The sequence below is a fragment of the Carassius carassius genome, chromosome 2 (assembly GCF_963082965.1).
Source record: "Carassius carassius chromosome 2, fCarCar2.1, whole genome shotgun sequence".
Lineage (NCBI taxonomy): Eukaryota > Metazoa > Chordata > Actinopteri > Cypriniformes > Cyprinidae > Carassius > Carassius carassius.
The window spans coordinates 6,084,478-6,100,743 of NC_081756.1; the positions used below are offsets into that span (position 1 = coordinate 6,084,478).

Sequence of the window (16,266 nt, forward strand, 5' to 3'; positions counted from 1 at the left end):
GTTTAAACAATGATTGGTTCACAACAGGTGCCTAAATACCAACATGCAGTCTGAGTTCACCTTCAGTTCAGACCTTGAATATTGACTGTCATTGGCCAATTTTCATCAGAGCTTTAAGGGTGTTGCTATGAGGTCATTAAATTGCTCAGTGTAGTTTTAGCAGGTTGCCAGGTTGGTCTGAGTGGATGCAAGGTTGTTGCTATGTGATACCTAAGATGCTCAGAGCGGTTTTTAGCAGATTGTTGTGCAGTCTCCAGGTTGTCCTGGGTAGATGCAAGGCTGTTGCTACAGTATGCACAACAGTAAGTATGATCAATATAAATGCTTGTCTTAGGATAGGACCTTGGTGAGCAATTTTTTTATGAACCGTTTTTAAAAAAATATTTAAAGAATTCACACCTCTTTGTTTCTGTGAAAGAAGAGGAAGTTAAAGACAGTGTGTGTTGAGATGCTACTGAATTAGTTGCTACACACACACACACAGACACACACACGCGCGCGCACACTCGTCAGTAACTCCTCCTTCAGCATCTCTCCCCTTGCGGCCGCCTCTCTGTTTGTCCGCTGTGGTTCTCAGCATCTGCATGTAACTTTCCAACCACAGACTATTCCCCTAACACACTCACTCACACTCAAACACACCTTTTTCTCAGCTTGACCTCCTTATGGTATCGTTTCCACTGTAGTGGGACAGGATCATCTCACACACACACACACACAAACACACATATACACACAAACACACTGACCTTCATGAACGCTCACCGATCTCTTCTAACAACATTATATACGTATAAGAGACATGCACATACGCACATGCTTACTTTACAGTATCAACAATTTTCTTTGAATAGTATGGGAATCATATTTTGTATTACGATTAATATTAGTAATACACAATATTTTTGCTTTACCTTGTTACATTGCATGTTTAATTTTAGTTGTTTCAGAAATACGGTTATATGAAAATATTGTTATTTTAACATCATTTATTTTCCAGAAGCGGCTATTCTCAAAAGTCTAGCACTTTAGAAGAAAATAGCTCACTTCCGTTTTTTTTTTTTAAACCTGAAAACATTTCACCATCAGCTGTTATAAATCAGACGATGCCACTTTTGATCTAATCTGTAAAACCGTTTTGAGAAAGAAAGAAAAAAGGTTTAAATTGTTTGTGAGTCCATTTGATTCATTCAGACAGTTCACACACGCACTGAATCGTTTCCAGTGGTTTCTCACATCGAAATACCTGGTTACCTTAGAAAACAGAAAACACTGGGCGAGGTGGAAATCTACCTCTGATCCTCTAGAGGAGCCAAAGCTCAGAACCCAGACAACACACATATGTCTGCAAGATGTCTATTAAAGATCGCTGCATCTGCTGTGTACAAACACCTCATAGACATCTTTAAGATTCCAGTTTTACATGCATTCTAACTCAAACTTCTTCAAAACGTCTATTTGACATCCGATAGGAAACATCCTATAAACGTATCGCAGATGAGAAAAGACTCTAAAAGATACGTCTTGCTGATGTCAAATAGACGTCTCCGTGATGTACATGTGCTATCAGGGGAATGTCAGCGATGAGGCATCTTCAATGCACATGCACAGCTTGTAAACGACCCTTCTGCAGGTAAAGACACAGTACGCTAGTAGAAGCGTATCCCATTTTGACAGGTTTTCATGCTGAGAGTTTCCAGAAGCTCCAGTGATCTGAAAATGAGGTAAACACTTCACATCTGCGCAGCACCACAACAAAGAGACACCCTGACCAGCATCTTGAGTCGTGTGTAACAGGGTGGAACGGAAATGCAGTTTGATTGTGTGTTTCTCAAATTTTTTGACCTTTCAAGTGGCTTTAAGACCTTGGAGCCTTATCGTTAAAGTATCATCGAGCAAGCAGTTTATTTTTTCCTTTGAGATCTGCTTTTACTTTCGCCTTTTTTGTCTGTTTGTCATGCATTCAAGTTGAGAGTGAGTGTGTTCGGTGGGGTTCTCAGACGTTCTTCAGTGTTTAGTCTCAAACAGGAAGTTGAATGCTGTTTGAAGCTTATGTGGAAGAGGAAGGCCTAAATTACAAAGAAAGCTCTGTTGCGGTACCAAGAAGCTGCAAATATGAGCTAATGAAGTAATTTAGGTATTTTTGAAATAATGTTAAAACAAAATATTATTATGCATCATATTTCCCCACAACCCTGTTATCCCACAGTTTTAGTGCTGTCATTAAAAGATTGCCCCCTATCGCTGCAATTCACATCGAAACATAAATAAATAATGCAAATTACAAATATATTCATTACAGCAAAAAAGTTTCCTGGGCGTTTTTGCAAAGTTTCGCATATAGACGAGAACATCCCTGATAGCACACAAACATCACAGAGACGTCTGTTTGATGTCTGGAAAATACGTCTACAGGACTTTTTCTAACAGACGTTTAGAAGATGTCTTTAAGATGTTCATGATTTAAAATGCATGTAAAACTGAAATCTTAAAGACGTCTGTCAGATATTTGTACACAGAAGTTGTTTTCCAGATGAAGTGATCTTTAACATACATCTTGCAGAAGTACATGTGCTATCTGGGGTTTGCAAAACGAGCCCGCTGCTAAACGTTTACCCCACTTTCGTTTATTTAGGCATGTAAACAATTTATTTTGGCACAAGCACTCCATGATTTTGTAGTCTCAATACTGTTAGCTAAAAGAAAATTGCTTATGTTTTTAATACAGTTGTGTTCAGTGTTCAGAGTTCACAGTCCTTGGATTGAATATCAGGTGTGAGTTATTGAGGAGAGTCTCAGTTTGACTCACATCCGTTGGAATTGAGAAGCGAATGATTGACATTTAAGAGCCGTCAGCATGAGAGAGTTCAGCCGCTACAGGGCCAACGTGATCTGACCCACTTTCACCCTCATCTGATGATGCTGATCGCCATGATTAGAACTGCGGTTTCAGACACAGACTCAATGTACATGTTTCTTAAAGTAGTGTTTGTGCCCAGCAGGGGTCTGCATGGGTGTGTGGTTGTGATTATATTAGATGATCTAATTTACACCCTTTTACGCAATGTAGAAGAGAATAGACATGACAAAGAGTTTCTGTGCTCAATGGTCTCCTCACATTGTGTGCGTGTGTATGTGTTTGTGTGTTGTGTGTACGCGTGTGTGCGTGTGTGTGGGTGTGTGTGTGTGTGTGTGTGTGTGTGTGCGTGCATGCGTGCGTGTGTGTGTGTGTGTGCGCGAATAGTTTTTCAGTGTTTGCTGTATTCTTGAGGGCCAAATTTCTGAAATTATTTTCACAATCTAGCACAAACTCTTAAAACCAACTTGATTCAAAATTTCATAAATGCATTAAAAAACATTTTAATTCAAATGAATTAGTAGTATAAGTCTTTGTTCAAGAATGCTAGAAGTCCTAAGTCATTTGATGCTTTTTCTTTATTATTTATCAATAACCTGATGTTTTGTTTTACTTCTGTTGTATTATGATAGTTAAAACAGTAGTTTTGTGTTATGATGATTTCATTTATTCATTTGTCTGTTTGTTTTTGACATGAAGATTGGTATTGCATTTGTTGCATTAAAGTTTAATGAGAGACCCGTGTTCGAATCCACTGTGAGACACCAATGTGTCCCTGAGCAAGACACTTAACCCCTAGTTGCTCCAGAAGCGTGCGACCTCTGACATATATAGCAACTGTAAGTCACTTTGGATAAAAGCGTCAGCTAAATGAATAAATGTAAATGTTATAATGTACTAATATATGTAATTTTACTGCTTATTTATTTACTATTTCTATCTAATATTTATATATATATATATATATATATATATATATATATATATATATATATATATATATATATATATATATATATATATATATATATATCCAGCCTGGACAGAACAAAAGCTTGAAGAAGGAGTTGTGCAGCATGTTCCAAAAGAAAGGGTCTGATCTTCTTGATGTTAAACAAAGCAAATCTGCAGGATCGGACAGTTTTACCAATGTGGTCAGAGAAAGTCAGCTGATCATCAATCATAACTCCAAGGCTTCTGGCTGTTTTTGAAGGAGTTATGGTTGAAGTGCCTGACTTGATGGTGAAATTTTGATGAAACAATGGGTTTGCTGGAATCACAAGCAGTTCTGTCTTGGCAAGGTTGAGTTGAAGGCGATGGTCCATCATCCAGCAAGAAATGTCTGTTAGACAAGCTGAGATGCGAATAGCTACCGTCGGATCATCAGGATGGAATGAGAGGTAGAGTTGAGTGTCATCAGCATAGCAGTGGTATGAAAAGCCATGTTTCTGAATGACAGAACCTAATGATGCCATGTAGACAGAGAAGAGAAGTGGTCCAAGAACTGAGCCCTGAGGCACCCCAGTAGTTAGATGTTGTGACTTGGACACCTCACCTCTCCAAGATACTTTGAAGGACCTATCTGATAGGTAAGACTCAAACCACTGAAGTGCAGTTCCTGAGATGCCCTTTGCCAGTAGAGTTGATAGGAGGATCTGGTGGTTAACTGTGTCAAAAGCAGCGGAGAGATCAAGCAGGAGAAGTACTGAAGATTTGGATTCCGCTCTTGCCAGTCTTCAACAACTGAGAGCAAGGCAGTCTCATTTGAATGTCCACTTCTGAAGCCAGATTGGTTACTGTCAAGGAGGTTGTTCTGTGTGAGAAATGGTTGAACACAGCTCGGTCAAGTGTTTTTGCAATGAAAGGAAGAAGGCAAACTGGTTTGTAGTTCTCTAAAAGAGATGGGTTTAGGGTGGGTTTTTTAAGTAGTGGAGTTATACGAGCCTGTCTAAATGATGAGGGGAAAACACCTGTGTGGAGGGATATGTTAATGATGTGAGTGAGTGCAAGTACAACTGCAGGAGAAATGGCTTGAAGGAGATGAGATGGAATAGGATCAACCGGGCAAGTAGTAGGATGATTAGAAAGGATGAGTTTGGAGACTTCTGCCTCAGAGGGTGAAGAGAAGGATGTAAATTAGTGTATGTTTGCTGGTGATAGGAGCTTGACTGATTGTGGGGTGGAAAATTGTGGACTGATGTGTTTAATTTTATTAATGAAAAATGTGGCAAAGGTGTCAGCTATTAGAGATGAAGCAGGAGGGAGAGGAGGAGGACAAAGGAGCGAGGAAAAAGTTTTAAAAAGCATGCAAGAGTTAGATGAATTGTTAATTTATGTTATGGTAGTATGTCATTTTAGCAGTGAAGACATTAGCAGAGAAGGAAGATAGGAGTGACTGATACACTTTAAAGTCAGTAGTATTTTTGGATTTGCGCCACACCCTTTCAGCAGCTCTAAGCTTAGAACGGTGTTCGCGTAGAACATCAGATAACCAAGGGGCAGAAGGGGTGTTACGGCTGGCCTGGAAGATAAGGGACAAACAGTGTCTAAACAAGATGTAAGAGTGGAGCAGAAAGTATCAGTAGCACTGTTAGCATCAAAAGATGCTAACAGTTTAGGGGAAGGAAGTGAAGATGAAACCATTGCAGATAGTTGGGAGGGTAAGGGTGAGCGTAGGTTACATCGAAAGATGACATGTGGAGGGGTAAGTGATGTGTCAGGGACCATGTTGAGGTTAAGAGTAAGGAGGAAGTGATCCGACGTGTGCAGTGGAGTAACCAGTACATGATCAGTAGAGCAGTGTCATGTATAAATAAGGTCCAGGTGGTTGCCTGATTTGTGAGTAGCAGTAGTTGACACTCGGTTGAGATCAAAAGAGGCAAGCAGAGAGTGGAAATCAGCATACAGAGGTTTATCTAGGTGAATGTTAAAATCTCCAAGCATAACTAGGGGAGTACCATCCTCAGGAAAGGTTGAGAGCAACACATCTAATTCATCCAAAAAGTTACCCAGTGGTCCTGGGGGTCGATAGACAACTAAAAAAAATATTTTAAGAGGGTAGGTAACAGTAACTGAATGGGATTCAAAGAAGCTTTTGATACTCAAAGATGGTAAAGGATTAAATTTCCAATCATTAAAGATGAGCAGACCAGTACCTCCACCTCTTCCAATCAAACGGGGGGAGTGGGAAAATGAGAAATTATTGGAGAGTGCTGCAGGTGTAGCAGTGTCCTTTGGTTTGATCAAGGTCTCTATGAGGGCCATGAGATTAAGCTGTGAATGACTAATAATAGAAGTAATGAAATCGACTTTGTTTACAGCACACTGGCGATTCCAGAGACTAAGAGAAAAAGAAAGTAGTGTCGAGGCCAGCCAACCAATCAGAATTAAGGATTAACTTTTCAGGAAATGTCAGTTTTAGGCTTACAATCAGGATTCAGTGCTTCTACACTCTTGTTAATCCGCTATCATTTCCATCTGATTTTAGGAATAAATTATGCTTAGGGTTAGGTTTAGGGGTAGGGATTGGGTTAAGTATGTATTTCTGGAAAGTAATGTTGATCCAGGATCATCAAAAGATGTTGATCCAGGAACATGTCTTACTTGTCAAAATCACGGCGACCCAGACATAGGCAAAGTGTGCAGGTTGTTAAGATTGTGCTGTCTACATTGTGTGATGCGTGGTTTGCGAGCGGTAGTGATATTAGGGATCTGGAAACACATAGTAAGAATTCATTATAAAACAGAAACAGAAATGAAAAAGAGATTAAGTCGATTGTCTTTACACTCTTCGGTCTTAACACGAGAAGGGCTTAACTGGAGGGCTGTCACGAACGCTGCCGCGGTGTACTAACGATCAGCTTTATTATACTTTTCTGTTTTTTTTTAATCATTTGCATGTTTTTGACAGTGTGCAAGTATCATGCACTCCAGAGTTCAATTCAGATCACATAGCCAGTGTATGTTTAATGTTTGAGTGTGTGTGTGTGTGTGTGTGTGTGGTTAAGGCTCCGGAGTGCAGTGTCGTGGGTCTCGGTGAGAAGCTGCTGCTATTCAGACATGAGCCAAACACAGAACAGATCTTACAGAGACTCACTGAGAAACACGAAATACGGGATGGAGATCTGCTGGAGGTGGTGCTCGCTGGTCAGTCAACACACACACACACACTCCATCCAGTAAGCATTTGCATTATTTATCACTGCAGATGATGCTGACAGTCAATCATGTTGATTCCTATAGGAACGACTTCAGTGACTGAGACTAAGTACCGCCCACATTCTTTGGTTGTCCATTCGTATCGCACACCTACGTTTTGTCACTACTGTGGTGAGATGTTATGGGGACTCGTCCGACAGGGCCTGAAATGTGAAGGTATGACTACGTGAAGACAAAACCAATGCACGCACATCAATAGCAAAAAAAAGCCCAAAAATGGGTGCCTGACAAAAAAACAATCACAAAAAACTAATAAAAGTCAGTGCGCCATAGGCTCTTGTCTTACGAAGAGCCTGTGAACTCGAAACATAACCTTGTGTGAAGTCCATTTTTAAATTGTTTTGCATCTTTGGAGCCAATGGTGTGCAGACGTTTGTTTGTTTCTTTAAAGTAAGACCAAGTTAAATACTTAAATGCAGTAAAATGAAGTTTTATAACCCTTGCTTTATTGTTTGTTTATCACTTAATATTTATATTATTATGATATTTATGTTTCTTATTTAATATACTCATAATAATAAATTATATTTTTCTTAAATATTTATTATTTGATTTATTTTTGCTTAGTTTTTATGACATGATGTTTGGTGTTCCTTTTGTTGTATTATCTTGTTTAAAACAATATATTTGTTGTTATGAAGAGTTTACCTATCTATCAATTTATTTTTTATTATATAATATTTATTCTAATATTTTTGCTTTAGTTATATTCATATTTATAATATAATTATAATATTTAGAAATATGCATTTACATTTATTAGATTTGCTTAGTTTCTATGACATTAGTTTCTGCATTGTTTTTAATGTTTAGATTTATTTATTACTTAATTGCTTATTTATTTATTACTTAAAATATTTATTGAACTGAAGTTACATTATATTTTATTGCATAATAATTTATTTATTGATCAATTTATTTATTTATTATAATTGTTATATTTATTACTACAATATAAATTTGTACTGTATTGATTTTATGTATAAACATTAATTTAAATGCCATCCATGGCATGATGTGTAGTTTTACTTTAGTTGCATTATGTTGTTTAACACTGAAATGTGCAGTAATTAACATGCATTAAAACAAAGATGTATACAGAATTTTTACGTTTTGTTATATAGCTTAGTTGCTTATTTTTTGTATTTCTATTTATTATAATTTTTAGATGTATTATGTTATTTATAAATATTTATTGAAAACATTTCATTTTTTGCTTAGTGCCATACTATTTGTGTTGCATTATATTGTCTTTAAGGGATACTCCACTCAAAAATGAAAATTTTGTCATTAATCACTTACCCCCATGTCGTTCCAAACCCATAAAAGCTTTGTTTGTCTTCGGAAAACAATTTAAGATATTTTGGATGAAAACTGCAAGGCTCGTGACTGTTCCATAGACTGCCAAATAAAATACACCGTCAAGGTCCAGAAAAGTATGAAAGACATCATCAGAATAGTCCATCTGCCATCATTGAGTCAACCGTAATGTTATGAAGCAACAAGAATACTATTTGTATGCGAAGAAAACAAAAATAATGACTTTATTTAACAATTCGTCTCTTCTGTGTCTCTCCACATCAGCGTAGTATCAACTTGGAGAATATGAGCTGAACGCAGGCTGCTTACACTCTTCTGTGTCAGCCATGGCACAAAGATATGTTTTCTACGTGTATTTATGCTTTGATTTGAAAGAAAACAGTGCATCCTTGTGTCGCAGCTGACACAGAAGAGCGTATGCAGTTTGAGTTCAGCTCATATTCTCCAAAATGGTGCTACGCTGATTTGGAGAGACACAGGGGAGACAAATTGTTAAATAAAGTAATACATTTTTATTTTGTTAGTGTACAAACAGTATTTTCGTCGCTTCATAACATTACGGTTGACTCAATGATGGCAGATGGAGTATTCAGACGATGCTTTTCATACTTTCCTGGACCTTGACAGTGTTATTTATTTGGCAGTCTATGGGACAGTCACAAGCCTCCCGGTTTTCATCCAAAATATCTTAAATTGTGTTCCGAAGACAAATGAAGCTTTTACGGGTTTTGAACAACATTGGGGTAAGTGATTAATGATGAAATTGTCACTTTGGGATGGAGTATCCCTTTAAGAGTGTTTTGAAGTCTGAAAGTGAGGTGTTTGAGAGTGTTTCTTTGACTTGCTCTCTGCAGGCTGCGGTTTGGATTTCCACAAGCGCTGTGCGTTTAAGCTGCCCAACGACTGCTCTCGTGTGTACCGCCGCTGCGGCCCGAGTCTGTCGCTGTTTCCCCCCGGACGACCGCGGACCCCGTCGCTCTCCAGTCACACGGGCGGGAGTCTTGAGGAGGTGACGATCCGAACCGACCCTCATGTTTCAGCGAGGGGTTTGAAATGCTCCCTGAAAACCTTTGTTTTCTCCCTCAGATCAGTATGTCGAAGCCGCCGTGCACACGCTCGCGTCCTCCGTCCTGGGCCGACGTGCCGGTGTCTGTGGGGCTGTCGGAGGGGAAGGAGGCCCAGCCGCGCGTCCCGCACACCTTCCACATTCACACCTACACCAAACCCACGGTCTGCCAGTACTGCTTCCGGCTGCTCAAGGGCCTCTTCAGACAGGGCATGCAGTGCTCCGGTGAGAGATCACCTCAAAACATTCAGCATGTAAAGAAAACACATAGTTGTGTCTCGAAAATTGATACTGAGAAAGTTAATAAATCAGTAAAAAAATAAACAGGACCACACCCCTATCTTGCTAGCCCCGCCCTCAAATGATGAACATTCTATGCAACAGCCCCTCCCCCATCATGAATTGACACGCCCCTTACTGCTGATTGGCTACGAGTTGTTTTGGTGCTCGTTCAGCAGTGTTTCTCCTGAGGTGTGAAAGAGCGGTAACATCTTCCTTTCTCTCTGCGTTTCTCTCCAGACTGTAAGTTTAACTGTCATCGCAGGTGTGAGACTCTCGTTCCTCCTGAATGCAGGGGTGAGAAAGCAAACGGAGAAGGTCAGTTTGATTATGTGTGCATGGGACAAAAACATTTCTCGGTTGCATTTCAACCCATATTAAAAGAGAATAATCAAAATGTTTCTAAAGATTTTCTTCCTACTTCTAGAATGTTTTAGTTTACGAGTCCACCACTATAGAGACATACTTTTTTTTACATCAGCATTAATTAAAGGTAGTAAAAAAAAACGTGTTTGTTATTTTGCTTAATTGCTTATTTATTATGTAGTGATTATATGTATTATATTAATATTTCAATATTTTATTTATTTAAAATGTTTTTACATTAATATTTAAATATACCAGTATTTATATTTTATTTGATTGCCTGATTGCATGTTTATTTGTTTATCATGTAATATTTATATGATATAAATCATGTGCGTTTATATTATATATAATAACTGATAAAATACTGGAAATCAGTATTGACATGTATCTATCTATCTATCTATTTATTATTTTTTAAAGAAGAAATAACACTTTTATTCAGCAGGGATGGATTAAATTGATTGAAAGTGACAGTAAAGACACATATAATGTTTTATTGACTCCTGAAAAATAAAATGTATCATGGTTTCCACAAAAACATAAAGCAACAGCTGTTTTCAAATTCAGCGTATTAGATTGATTTCTGAAGGATCATGTCAGACTGAAGACATGAGTAACAATGCTGAAAATTCAGCTTTCCTTCAAAAGAATAAATTACATCTTAAGAAATATTACAGTTGAAAACAGCTATTTTAAATTGTAAAGATATTTCACAATATTACTGTTTTAACTGTTTTTTTGATCAAATGAATGTAGCCTAAGTGAGCAGAATAAAATGCATAAATAAATATAAAAATTGCACATGGAAAATATATAAATAAACACAATGTCAAATGTCTAAAATATGAGTAGTATATTAGTAGTATGAGTCTTGTTGTGTCCCTCTTTCTGTATGACAGTTGCTGTAAAACATTGTATGATATGATTTTACTGAATGTAATGTCTTTATTTCTGTCTTTTGTCTTCTTTAAGTGAGTGTACTGTATTTTCAGAGTCTTGTGAGTCTGATGAGAACTCGACGGTGGTGTCAGTGAATGATCTTTACGAAGAGCTGCGATATAAAGACCCGCCGGCCGCGGATGTGACGCCGCTGCAGCCGCCCAATGCGTAAGGATCCACATCTCACCTGATCAGAGCAGCTGCTGACTGAGCTCAGATGTTCACCTCTCTCTCTGTGTGTGTGTGTGTGTGTGTGTGTGTGTGTGTGTGTGTGTCAGGCCGTGTTTCAGTGTTAATATCCCTCTGATGCGAGTGGTGCAATCAGTCAAACACAGCAAGAGAAGAAACAGTGGAGTGCTGAAGAAAGGCTGGTTGATCCATCATACCAACTCCGACACACTGGTGAGACACTATATATATAAATATATATATATAATTCTTTTTTTTACTTATATATATTATATATTATAAATATTTTTTCTTTTCAGAGAAAACGTCACTACTGGGTATTAGATGGGAAATGTATCACCATGTACCCGAATGAAATCAGCAATAAGTACTATAAGGTTTGTAAGTGTTTTATAACGCATAATGTCACCTTTAACACTTTATAATGTGAAATAGAGCAACATTTGACACAGTGTTCATCTTAGGACTGTCATGAAGTTTTTAACACAGCTGTGTGTTCTTGATTTTTAGGAGATCTCTCTGTCAGAGGTGCTGCAGGTTCGAGGTCCGGCTCAGCTCAAGGTTCCTGTGCTGACAGGCAATAGTGCACACTCGTTCGAGCTGGTGACCGTATCTCTGGTGTACTGTGTGTTTGCGGATCAGGACGGCCCGTCGTGGGAGTCAGCTCTCGGTCAGGCCCTCAGACCGGTGCAGGGCACCGTGTGCCACACGACAAACGACACCGGTTAGAGCAACAAGACAGGAATTATTAACAAGTCTATAAATATACTCTTAGTTCACCCAAAAATTATAATGTCCTCACCCTCAGACTGTTCAAGATGTTTGTTCGTCAGAACAGATGTGGAGAAATGTAGCATTGCATCACTTGTTCACTAATGGATGCTCTGTAGTGAATGGGTGCCGTCAGAATGAGAGTCCAAACAGCTGATAAAAACATCACAGTAATCCACACCACTCCGGTTCATCAGTTAATGTCTATCTAACTTCAAAGTATTGCTTCTGGTTAAAATACAAGTCCATAATTCATAATTTCACTTCTTCCAGTGAAAAGTCATTTAGTCTGAATCAGGAGAGAAATCTGCGCAGTTTAAAAGTCAGAACAGCTCTAAACAAATTTGTGGGTGGATTTTGATTGTCGTGTGGATTACTGTGATGTTTATATCAGCTGTTTGGACTCTCATTCTGACGGCACCCATTCACTGCAGAGCATCCATTAGTGAACAAGTGATTTCTTCACATCTGATGAAGAAACAAACGCATCTACATCTTTCATGTTGTCTATAATGTCAAATAAAATGTCACGTCCTCTCTTGTCAGGTGACGGAAAGAGCAGTGAGGAGACCCAGGTGAGACTTGATTATTTATCATAAAAATATTTCTGAAATAACCAGTGTTTCAAAGAGGGATTGGAGCGTCTGAATGCGTGTGTTGCAGGACATCAGTGAGCTCTATCAGATCTTCTCTGATGAGGTGTTGGGCTCGGGTCAGTTTGGCGTGGTTTACGGAGGCACTCACAGACACACGGGACGTCCGGTTGCAATTAAAGTCATCGATAAAACAAGATTTCCCGCTAAACAGGAGGAACAGACCAAAACTGAGGTCTCCATATTGCAGGTATGAGTTCACAAATTCACAAATTCAGACAATCGTGTTGTTTTTGTTGTTGTTTTATCGTCCTAGTGTGTGTGTGTGTGTGTTTCAGAGACTGTCTCATCCAGGAGTCATTAATTTAGAAGGGATGTTTAAGACAATGGAACATACTTTCGTTGTGATGGAGAAGCTCCACGGTGATATGTTAGAGATGATCTTATCTCATGAGAACGGACGTCTGACTGAACGCACCACACGCTTTCTAGTCACTCAGGTAAAACTCTTTTGACCCTAACCCTGAAACAACATACTGAACTACCAAATATTGCTTCAAGTGAGATTGCTTCATATAATAATTGCTGTTAATAATGTTCATCATCTGGTTGACTACGTCTTGTATTAATTTTTCCTAAAATTACTGTCATATGCACATAAACTGACAGTCATCACTGATAAGCTACTACTAAATATTGTAGAAACTGTATTTTCTGTAAAGTTGCTTTAAATTGATTTGTATCTGGAAAAGCACTATACAAGTAAACTTGAATTAAACTGAACTTGTACTTCTGTAATAGCCATAATTAATGTTTTTTTACCACCTTATACAGAACATTATTTAACGGTTGTTTTTACATTTTATTTTTTACATCTCTTAAGCTCACCAATTTAAAAAAAAATACAGTAAAAACAGTGAAATATTGTTACAATTTAAATTACCATTTTCTATTGTAATATATTTTCAAATGTAATTTATTCCTCTGATCAAAGCTGTATTTTCAACATCATTCCTCCAGTCTTCAGTGTCACATGATCTTCAGAAATCATGCTGATATTATGATTTACTGGTCAAGACAGATTTCTGATTATTATCAATGTTGAAAACAGTCGTGTGTGAGTTTCACATTCCTCCACTTCCTATAGGTCATGCACTCTAAAAAATAAAGCTCACAAAGCGAGCTTTGTAGCAATTCCATAGAAGAACCATGTTTAGTTCCTCAAAAACTCTTTCAGTAACCGGTTCTTACTAAAAACGACACTGCTTTCTTAGTGAGAAGAACATTTTAATCATCTAAAGAATCGTTTTCCAATACAAAGAACCTTTTGTTGAATGGAAAGACTCCGTGGATGTTAAAGGTTCTTCATGGAACCATACAGATCATGCTAATAATAAAACAGAGAGGAATCGTTCCATTACACAAAAGGTTCTTTAATTATTCAAATGTTCTTCCCAGTTAACCAGTTCTAGTCTTGCTGTGGTTTGTGCTGACCTGTCAGTCTGTGGTTGGTGTTGAAGGTTTTGGAGGCTCTGCGGTACCTGCACATGAGAGACGTTGCACACTGTGACCTGAAACCAGAAAACGTGCTGCTGGCTTCACCTGAACCATTTCCTCAGGTCTGATACTGTGATGTGTGGCTCTTTACTCTTAAAGTCAAGTCTAGAACTGCATGTAGAGATGCAGATATGTAGGTATTGCTTTTAAGCTTTATAGGGAATGAAAAAACCCAATGCATAACATTTTTTGTGCATTGAATGCAATGAAAGTGACTGAATTCAGTGCTCATGTTCTGAATGTACGTAGATCACTTTGCATGAAAGTATCTGCCAAATGCATGAATGTGTAAAGTCAAAGTCCTAAATGTAATCACGTGTGGTGTCTGTTTCAGGTCAAACTGTGTGACTTTGGTTTCGCTCGCATCATCGGGCAGAAGTCGTTCAGGCACACTCTCGTCGGGACGCCGGCGTATCTGGCTCCGGAGGTCATCTGTAGCAAGCGTTACAATCGCTCTCTGGACATGTGGGCCGTGGGCGTGATATTATACGTCAGTCTGAGTGGGACGTTCCCTTTCAACGAGGATGAGGACATCAATCAGCAGATCACTAACGCTTCGTTCATGTATCCACGCCAGCCATGGTCCCTCATCTCCCTGGAGGGTAAGAACCCTTACTTATTATATACACACACAGAGGAGATCAAAATTAAAGAACATCTATAAATACTTGATTTTTTCTGAAATATTGTTAACTTTCATCGTTCAAAATTTGGAGGAATATCAGCTGTGGGTATTGCACTCTTCCACCAACATGTTTGACAAAAAACAACAAGGCATTTCAACAGCAAAAAACTTTATTTTGTGGAAAACACAGTGATCAGAATTAGAGAACAGTATCCACTGAAGCACGACAGAAGATAACTAAACTCTTGGAGGCTTACAGCTGTCAGAAATGAGTTGGAAGTGTAGAGACCCTGCCTTGACTTTTTTGTGAATTGTGAATGCAGTTATGAGTTTATGAGCTGTATTGCAAGTTGATATTTGACAATTGCAAGATGTAGGTCAGAATTGTGAGTTAAAAGGTTGCAATTATTTATCTATTTTTTTATTTCAATGCAGAAAAAGTCTGGATTGTTAGTATATTGTAATTCTGACTTTACATCTCACAACTGACTCAAGAAAAAAAAGAAGTAATTGTAAGGTGAAGAAGAATCGTCAGAATTGCTTGAAACAAAGTCTGAATCATGAGAAAATGAAAAGTCTGAATGATAAAAAGATGCAATCAGGCTTCTAATTATTTCGGGTGGTTCAGTTCTTTCTGTTGATGTGTTTCTCTCTCTCTCTCTCTCTCTCTCTCTCTCAGCGGTGAACCTGATCAATAACCTGCTGCAGGTGGTGGTGAGACGCAGGTTCAGTGTCGGCAAAGCCATGGGTCATCCATGGTTTCAGGTCTGGGGACTTACTCCAAAGTCATTTCAGGTTGAAGTCATTTAAGGACATTGAGTGATGTATGCATGTCTCATCTGTTTCTCCTGCTGCAGAACTTCCAGATGTGGTGTGACCTGCGTGAGTTTGAGCAGCGGATGGGATACCGCTATCTCACGCATGAGGCGGATGACGAGCGCTGGAGAGCCTACGCTCTGGAGAAAAGCCTCAGTTTCCCAGAACATCTAGCAGACGCAGCAGCAAGTGTAGAGCAGAAACAACAGCCATCAGCCACTTAGATCTTACATTAGTATAGCTGTGAATATTGTATTATATCAGCAGTTGTGAATATGCTGTGTTGTATATGTAATTATTAGGGTTTGATTAAATGTTTGACATGTTTTTCAATAAAAAAGAAAAGATTAACCATGAGTTTGTTTTTCTCGGAAACTAAAAGTACCATGTTAAATTAATAGAATAAATGTTATGTTATGTTATGTTATTATTTCAGGCTAACCAATTTAAAAAGAAGACCTTTTTTTAAGTTGTTGCTGTCAATTCTAAATTCTAAAATTATATATTAGATTTCATGTTCAAATCAAACATAATCGACTGGATTAAATCCAGGGATATTAACCAATCGATCTCACCTTTGCCTTTATTGCGTTTGCAGCGCTGATCTATATATGACTATGTTCTCTATTATAGATAAGTGGTTTGCAGTCGTTCATCAAGGGACTCT

At 38.3% G+C, this 16,266-nt stretch overlaps 1 protein-coding gene across 1 annotated transcript in view; it reads left to right on the forward strand.

Annotated features, from left to right (window-relative positions):
- The window catches only part of LOC132100903 (serine/threonine-protein kinase D3-like), a 17,877-nt gene extending 1,927 nt beyond the window's left edge, over positions 1-15,950 (forward strand). The window contains exons 3-18 of the mRNA XM_059505832.1: positions 6,865-7,003; positions 7,100-7,231; positions 9,250-9,404; positions 9,482-9,686; positions 9,981-10,058; positions 11,102-11,216; positions 11,327-11,450; positions 11,537-11,614; positions 11,748-11,961; positions 12,555-12,583; positions 12,672-12,851; positions 12,940-13,101; positions 14,122-14,220; positions 14,493-14,760; positions 15,463-15,548; positions 15,641-15,950. Of these exons, the coding sequence (XP_059361815.1) occupies positions 6,865-7,003; positions 7,100-7,231; positions 9,250-9,404; positions 9,482-9,686; positions 9,981-10,058; positions 11,102-11,216; positions 11,327-11,450; positions 11,537-11,614; positions 11,748-11,961; positions 12,555-12,583; positions 12,672-12,851; positions 12,940-13,101; positions 14,122-14,220; positions 14,493-14,760; positions 15,463-15,548; positions 15,641-15,823 (2,247 nt within the window). The 3' untranslated portion in view covers positions 15,824-15,950. The remainder of the gene's footprint in view (positions 1-6,864; positions 7,004-7,099; positions 7,232-9,249; positions 9,405-9,481; positions 9,687-9,980; positions 10,059-11,101; positions 11,217-11,326; positions 11,451-11,536; positions 11,615-11,747; positions 11,962-12,554; positions 12,584-12,671; positions 12,852-12,939; positions 13,102-14,121; positions 14,221-14,492; positions 14,761-15,462; positions 15,549-15,640) is intronic.
- Positions 15,951-16,266: the final 316 nt, after the last annotated feature.